At 49.4% G+C, this 7,809-nt stretch overlaps 1 protein-coding gene across 9 annotated transcripts in view; it reads left to right on the top strand.

Annotated features, from left to right (window-relative positions):
• The first annotated feature begins 2,135 nt into the window (after positions 1–2,135).
• TNRC6B (trinucleotide repeat containing adaptor 6B) overlaps positions 2,136–7,809 on the top strand; it is a 194,374-nt gene continuing 188,700 nt past the window's right edge. For 5 of the 9 annotated variants that reach the window (XM_059726382.1, XM_059726376.1, XM_059726381.1 and 2 more), the window contains exon 1: positions 2,136–2,363. In XM_059726382.1, the coding sequence (XP_059582365.1) occupies positions 2,151–2,363 (213 nt within the window). In that variant the 5' untranslated portion in view covers positions 2,136–2,150. The remainder of the gene's footprint in view (positions 2,364–7,809) is intronic. The other 4 variants (XM_059726384.1, XM_059726377.1, XM_059726383.1 and 1 more) reach the window with 3 other exon arrangements.

Here is a 7,809-nt window from a genome sequence, read left to right as displayed (position 1 = left end):
AAACTATTTTTACTTCTTTAACAGTTGTCCGTCCCCTGTCCCCCCCCCCCCAATGAATATTAAAAGGCATTTATTTTCAGTAGTGCTTGCTGAACCAAACAAATTTGGAGTTGCAGGACTCAGCTGTTTTCTAGAGCTCATTAGTCTAAAAGCTTTAAAAACTGTTCCAAAGGTAAACTACAGCCAAGTTTTCAAAACACTAAGGATGAATTTCTGGCTCTGCTGGAGTCAATGGCAAAACTCCCATGGACTTTATTGGAGCCAGGATTTCATCCTTTTAAATTAAAAACACACAGTGGTTAGATTGGAATGATTTTCTGTCCTCAAACTGTACAAAACAGTTCAGCACATTCAGAAGGCAAACTCAGAGGGAGCTAAAAGGACACACACTGTAGTGCAAACGATGTTTGGTCCCGTCTGCAGGGCGACGTGATGACACACAAGGGGTTGGATTGCAGGGTCTGGTCACAGGGCAGCCACAGAGCCTCAAGATGCTGGCGGGTTGGGGGGTGGGATTTACACTGTGCTTCAGCAGTTGCTGTGTGATGCTAGGATTGTCCCCACACCTGCTGATCACCCTTTCTACCTGAAGTTGTGCCTGAATCACTGAGACCCATGTCTTGGTCCTATGGCCTTATATGAGGGGCAGCATGATGCTGTGGGTCCCCTGTGAAGCAAAGATGTGGGTAGGGTTGCCAATTTTGACTGAAGCTATTCCGGGAGATTTTTTCCCCCCCAACATGACGTAATCTCATGAAATGTACTGTTCAACCCATTCACAATATCAATCTCCCGGATTGCTTTCAATAGTCACTGGGAGATCCGCACTGATTCCGAAAGACTCCTGGCCAATCCAGGAGAGCAGGCAATCCTCGCTCTGGGGCTTCATGCCATGTGGTGCTGTCTGAGGATAGCACCATGCTGAGGAGCTCCACCAGAGACTTGCTGGATCCACGACATCATTGTCAGGCATCTGATGATGCTGTTGCCAGTGGGGCTGTCCCATCACCGGGGCTCACTTGGCAGTCACACAGCAGCACTGCATGACCTTGCCAGCCCTGGAGTCATGACCACAGGCAGCCCCATCAAGGCTCCCTGGGCGTGGCTGGGACTGGGAGCTGAGTCTGGCTTCGCAAGGCGGCAACCAGCCAAAACCTCAGGCGGTGCCACAGCCTAGGAGGCCGCGTCTGTCACGTGATCCTTGCTAATAGGTGAGGGAGAAGAATAGGCTCGACACGAGCCTCATCCAATCAGAGGCCGAGGTAAACGGCAAGTCCCTCCCGATATCTACGTCACAGACAGCGCTGTATGAGGCGACCAATGGAATTGCTCGTTGTTGCCAACACCTGGAAAGGCTGAGAAGAAGGATCGCCTCGAACTGCTCCCACCAGTGGCTTGCGAGATTCGAGATTGACGTCTCCCGCGTCAAATAGCATCTCGCTCTCGCTGATCCCTGCAGGGGGTGGTGCTTCAGGGAGTAAATAGCGCGAGCGTCCCAGGGTGGGGCGCTGCTGCTACGAAACACCGGGAAGGCGGCGGTTGTAGCCGTTTTAGTAACACGTCTCCGCCTTGCGCGTCCTTGTAGGCTCGGGCAGACCAAGTGGGAGCACCCGCGAGTGATTGACGTGGCTTTTCTAACGCCCTCAGTTGAGACGGGGTTCCACGAAGGGCCAATGGAAAAGGGACTTTGAGCGTCGCAGTTCGGTGGGCGGGAGTTAGCGGTTTTTATACGGTGATGGACGTGCCCCATATTCAATGGGCTAGGAGAGAATGAAGCTCCAAGCCAATGAGCGGCACGGAAGGTGGGAGGAGCGAGCATGTCGTAATCCAACGGGCAAAGCCTATAGCCAATGGTAGAGGAGAGAGGACGTGCCTGCCAATGAGGAGCGAAGAGAGGCCTTGGAGGGGTACGCCAACCGATGACAGTCAGCTCACCGAACCAATACTAGCAGAGGTCTTGAGGGCGCCCTCCAATCAGGGCTGCTGAGAGGTGGGCCCGAGATGATAGGCAGGGGTGGCGGCTAACTGGTGGAGAGAGCAACAGGGGCGAGACCCAATTCCCCGTGCGGAGGGCTGAGAAGGAGGCGAGTCCCGGCGTGACGGGCAGGGTGGCAGGCCAATCGGAGGGGAGGTGGGCGCCGCGCTACCCAATGAGTGGCGCGGGGGCGTGCCCCGCTGTGTTTGGGTTCGTGCTCCTCGGGGGAGGGCGGCGGCAGCGGCGGCGAGGAAAGTTTCTTCCCCCCGCTGCCCCCAGGCCCGTGTCGGTGCCGGTGCGGCCGGGGGCGGGGCGGCTCCGCGGGGCCCAGCGGCCGGAGCCTCCCCCGGCAGTGCGGACAAGAGGCTGCGTGCCCGCGCGCTCGGCGGTGAGTGCGGGCCGGGCCGGGGCCTCCGTGCCGCCGCCGCGGGGGGCGGGGCCATCTTGTCGGTGTCCCTCGAGGCCCGGCGGGGGAGGGGGCGGTGCTGCACAAAGGGGCCGCCGGGGCCCCGCTGCCCCCCGTGAAAACAGGCAGAAAAGGCGCAGCCTAGAAACTCCCCCAAGAGCCTCCCGGGGGGGTGAAACGAGGCCGCGCCGGGCGGGGGAGCGGGGCTGGGCCCGCCGGGAGGTGCCCCCCGAGTCGCGCCTGGGAAGCTCGGAGGCGGCTCCTTCCAGCAGGCGAGGACTGGCCCTGCTGCCCCAGCGCGGCCAGGATCTCTCGCTGCCCCTGGAGCCCATCTCCAGCTGGTCTCCATCCCCCCGTGCACGCACACACAAGTACCAATAGGCCCGAGGTCCTTCCTGGGGCTTGTTGGGGGGATGGTTATACCGAAACCTGGCTGGTGCCCTCGGCTCTGTTGTGCCCAGCTACTCTCAGGTTGCAGTTTTTGGTGTGAATGCCCAGCTGGGTCTCTTCAGGGCTGCTAGGACAGTCGCGTTGCCTCTTGCTGGCCTTGGAAATGTTCCAGGCGGCCCTCAGAGCTGACTTAGCAGTTTCCTAGTTGTGAGGGGCATGGAGGCCCTTCACAACTCATCGTGTCCAGCCCCCCTGCATGTGGGCAGGAAAGACCGCTGGGATCGGATGACCCCAGCAAGATGGGCGTCAAGACGCTTCTTGAAGATCACCCTCTATCTTACTTGGTTAACAGGAGAACTGTACTTAATTGGTGTTTAGCATAAAGCTTTGTTGGTCTAGGTCAGCGGCTCCCAATCTGTGGTACGGGTGCCATCAGTGGTACGCGTTAATTGATTTATTATAATTACTTTATATGACAGATATTTCCTGGTGGTACTTAAGGTTGGACTGAAAAACTTGCTGGCAGTACTTAAGGCTGTATTGTTTTAAATTGGTGGTGTGCATTCTGTCAGAGTTTGGGAACCGCTGGTCTAGGTAATTGTCTGGAGCACCTTGCCTTTCTTGAAAGATGCTCCAAAAATTGTAATAAACCCTCAGTGCATAATCCAGCTCCCTGACTTGGAAGAGCTGTATGGCATTATAGTTACCATCCTCAGCAGTGCTCCAGTTTGAGAATGAGCTCTACCATGGGTCTCGCGGTAACCCAAGGGTCTAGTCCTTGAGCAATGGATCCGTCTGCAAAAGTTGCAGGCCCTTCTACAAGGGAGGGCAGGCTGCAGCTATAGTTGTATTATAGTTGTAGACTAGGAAGCAAATGCAGATGGGTATCTTCTGTTACTTCAGCAAGGCCAACATGTTTAGTCCATAAATATAATTGGATTGTAATTTTTTTATACAGATGTTAATACAAAATTGATCTCTTTCTCCTTTCAAATGCTGTCATCAATGTCTGGAGGAAAATGAAAGTTTTTATTTAGGGCTTCTCTTCACTCTAGGGTGAAGTTGAATGTTGCTGGTGATTTGAAATCCTTCCTTACAATCCCCAGATCCTTCTGTTGAGAGGGGTTGTGTTTTTAATCCAAGTTGGTTGGTCTGTGGAAGGCTATAGGCTACAGCTGTTGCTAGCTGGCACAACTCATTGGGTGCCTAACACAAACATTGAGTCCCTTACTGCCCAGAATCTCTGCTATTAATAGTTCTCCACTATAGTCCCTATGCTGACTGTAGCTCATGTAGATGCCCTAGGGAATTTTAAATAAGTTGGCCCAGGTACTGCTGGCAGTATAGGTAAAGTAGCATGGATATCAGAAAGTGACTGTGCACTGCCCAGCAACCTGGGCTAAGTATTCAGGTGATTAGTCCCTGCTGCAGCAATTGCACTGCTGGTAGTATGCAAGTCTAACCTGCTCCCGTCATGAGTGACTGCAGTGTAGACATACCCTGGAGTGGTGTTTGGTAGTGTGGATGATTTCACTCAAGCTGACTGTGCAGTGAAGAAATAGCCTTAGAGGCTTGCAATAGGAACGCTGGCTACATTTTTTTTACTGACAAGACCTTTTGAATATTTTGTACAGTGTATTTAATGTGTTAAGTATCTTGCTAAAAATCCTAGTAAGGACTAAGTGCAGGCAGATCTTCGGGTAAAGTTTCACATTTCATTTCGGCTATGCTAGATCTGTGTAATGTTAACGTTCGACCATGCTGTGAGCAGTTGCACGTGCAAGTTTAATACTGTTTCTTGCCTGTACAGGGGACCCAGGAGACCTGGGTATTCTCCCCACCTTGGGGGAGGGGGGAAAGGTTGGAAGTGATGCATCTTGGGATGTTGGAAGGCTGTAAATTGTTCATTTTACCTCCATGGAGCAGAATGAAATTACCCTAACACAAGCTGGGTAACGGGCTCAGAGTTAATCCTCACCTGAAGTGGTGTCTGTGCGGGCCGGGAGCGGTCTGAGGCCCTCGGGGGTACGCGGCGGGCTGTGGCCAGCAGCCCTGGCACGCGGGTCGGGGAATGCAGGCCGGCGGACTAGAATTAGGCACGGACACGTAGCAGTTGATTAAAGATTGGAAAACTTGCTTGAGTTGCAGTTACAGATAGGAAAGAAGAGCGGACAAGAGTTCTAATCTCGCGAACTCTAGCCCAATCCAGCTGAAGGCTCTAAAACCACGAGCCTGTCGTGTCAACCAAAGAAAACAACTCGGAGAAGAGCTCTGGGTACACTCACACGAAGTTTGCTAGGCTCCGTGGAACTTGCGCGCCGGGAAGGGGTTCGTCGAGGGATCGCGCTCGGCAACGGGGAGAGGCCAGAGGTTGATCAGACCCCTATAGCCTTCTTAAGGTACACGCTGGGTCCGTTAGGCTCCGCAGCGCTTAGAGTTCTTCATGAGACATGAAGTCCTCCTTCTCCAGATGGTTGTGGAGTCCTCCAACTTGGGCGGAAACCGCTCAAGCCTCTTATACGGCTAGTAAGCCAATCGCTAGCCGCCACGTGGGAATAATTTAGAACTGGCCAATAGTGGGACACAAATTTGCATGTGGGTAGCAGGAACTTCTTTGCATTGGGGTTTTCTCTTTGCAGCTGAGAAATGCACCTTGCAAAGAAAGCTTCTCATGGCGGGAAATAATTTAGCAGTGCCGAAGCGCGCACACAAAATCACACCCTTGGGTTGTGACAGTGTCATTTTGAGATGCTTATACAGTACATAGCACACATTGATGAGCATTAACATGCTGATGCTCATATTGTAAGTGTCCTTTGTATGGTGTAAGTGTAACATGTAACTTCACCCTTATGGCGTAGCTGAGGGAGGCCAGTACTATACCCTTTGCTTGAATATTGTCTTGCCCAACTACTTGATAATAAAAACTACAGAACTTTTATCTTTCTATAAAAGTTTAATGTGGGTTAGTTTTCTTGTTGAAAACGCATGAACTTTAATGTTTAGTATTCCTATTTAGGTATCAATGGGTTACCTGGAAACTGGGAATTGTTTCCAACCTTTAGTGATAGGTGAGCACTGGAAAAATTGGATTATTAGATACAGACTAATCGTTACCTTGTAATTGTGGAGCCATATCAATTACTGCATTATTGCAGTTTTTCTATTCCTGCATTTTTATGACTGGAAATTTAACCTTCTATTTAAGAACTAGCTAATTGCCCATCAAAAATGACTGGGAGTGTGGGGGGCTGGGATGGAGTGCCGCCACCTAATGCCCCATGCTGCTGCTGTTCTGCCTCTTGCAGCAAGTGGGGTGGGGGAATCTAGTCCTCAGCACGGCTTGCAGGGAGCGGGGTGAGGGAGCTGAGACCAGTGCTGCTGCCCTGGGCTCCCCCACCCTCTCTCCGGTCCTAGGTGTGGCTTTGGAATCACGGTGGTGCTCCCCCATGCTTGGAGTACTCTGATTGTCTGTCCGTAACACTTTGTTTGCACTGACTGGCTGATGGAAACAGCCAGACAGACATGGGCTTTTATAAGATTAGAATAGTTATCTAGCCCAAAATGGTCATAAAAACTTCAAAATAGATCCAAGCAGTGTTGTTTATCTGGGCATATGGAAAGCCTGAGATGGAATAAAGAGTTTATGAAGTCTCGTTTATCTAAGTGATCTTCTTTTAGATGTCAGCATTATTTATTGATCATTCTCACAAAAGTATCAAGCTAAGATGCATTTTCTGTGGGTTTAATGGTAGGCATTTGGAGTACAGTTAGTAACTGTCAAGGGTCAGTGAGGTGATAAAGTAGGAATTAACATCTTCCTGAAAAGTAGTTGTACCTTGTCTCTGTAAAAATGTATTGAAAGAAGCAGGGGATCATCTTCCCAATATGAGGATCACTTCTCTTTTTGCATGAGAAACAGTCAAGTTTCCACTTTTCTTGGTACTGAAACTCAGTTGTTACCGATCAGGTTGCCAGAACATCTTGCTTTCTCCCAGTAACTCTGTGGTGTGACAATATAAAACTGAATATCAAAATAAATTCCACATTAAGCAGTACCCCTCAGAGGCAACTTAATTCTTTGATTTCTGGGGCATAGGTTAGGCTTGCTTAATCGCCTAGGACATGGAGCTGTGGAAATAACTTGTAGCAAAGCTAGATGCACCAAATAAATAAATTGCATAAGCAGGCAAAAACCCAAAAGGGTAGAACAAACCAGAGCTGCAGTATAACAAATTTAGACCTAAGAGCTAAAATCTGTCTAAATGTTCTTGTTTCTATGAAATTGGAAAACGTTCTTGCTTGCAGTTGTAGTTCAGTTTGGGCTTATAATTAGGGGTCTACTTAATTTGCAGTTTTCATGGAAACTCTGAAAAACAGTGTTGTCCATTATCATCAGGAAATATTGCATTGGCTGTGATTTTTCAGCAAAATCAACCCCAGCATAATATTTATGTAGTATGTCATCTTAGATGCCTCAGTGCTTACCACAATAAAAAGACAACATGACAGTCACTACAGCCATAGATCAAGTGATTGAGAGTTATTGTTGGCTAGTGATGAAGACTAAGTAGAGGTGCCAGTCAGTGAAGTGAAAATGTTTCTATTATTGTTGGCATTAATTAGTATTTCTAAACTTTTTGTAGAATGCTACATATAATACATTATAGTGATATGTTATAATTAATATGGGGGGGCGGGGGCGTGTGTGTAATGTGTGTGTGTGTGTGTGTGTGTATATAAATGTAATGTTTAGAGTTATAATATGATAAACTACATTATATAACTTATTTTCCACAGAATTTGCTATTATATGGTATGTGCCTCCTCCCCCAATCAGCAGTGAGGGGTGGGGCTGCCAGGAAATGCCCACTAAATTGGCTCTTCGTGCCACAACCAAGCCACGAAAATTGCTTTGTCTCTCTGCAGTTAAGTAGACCCCCTACTTGTAATTTAAGATCTCTCAAATCAGGTTCATAAAATATGATTTGAACATAGGTCCTCTTCAGCATCTTTAAGACGAACATTTTAAGTTATA

This window comes from Alligator mississippiensis, chromosome 4, assembly GCF_030867095.1.
Source record: "Alligator mississippiensis isolate rAllMis1 chromosome 4, rAllMis1, whole genome shotgun sequence".
Taxonomy (NCBI): Eukaryota; Metazoa; Chordata; order Crocodylia; family Alligatoridae; genus Alligator; species Alligator mississippiensis.
Note: the sequence above shows the minus strand (reverse complement) of the source record. Positions and strands in the feature narration are given on the sequence as shown.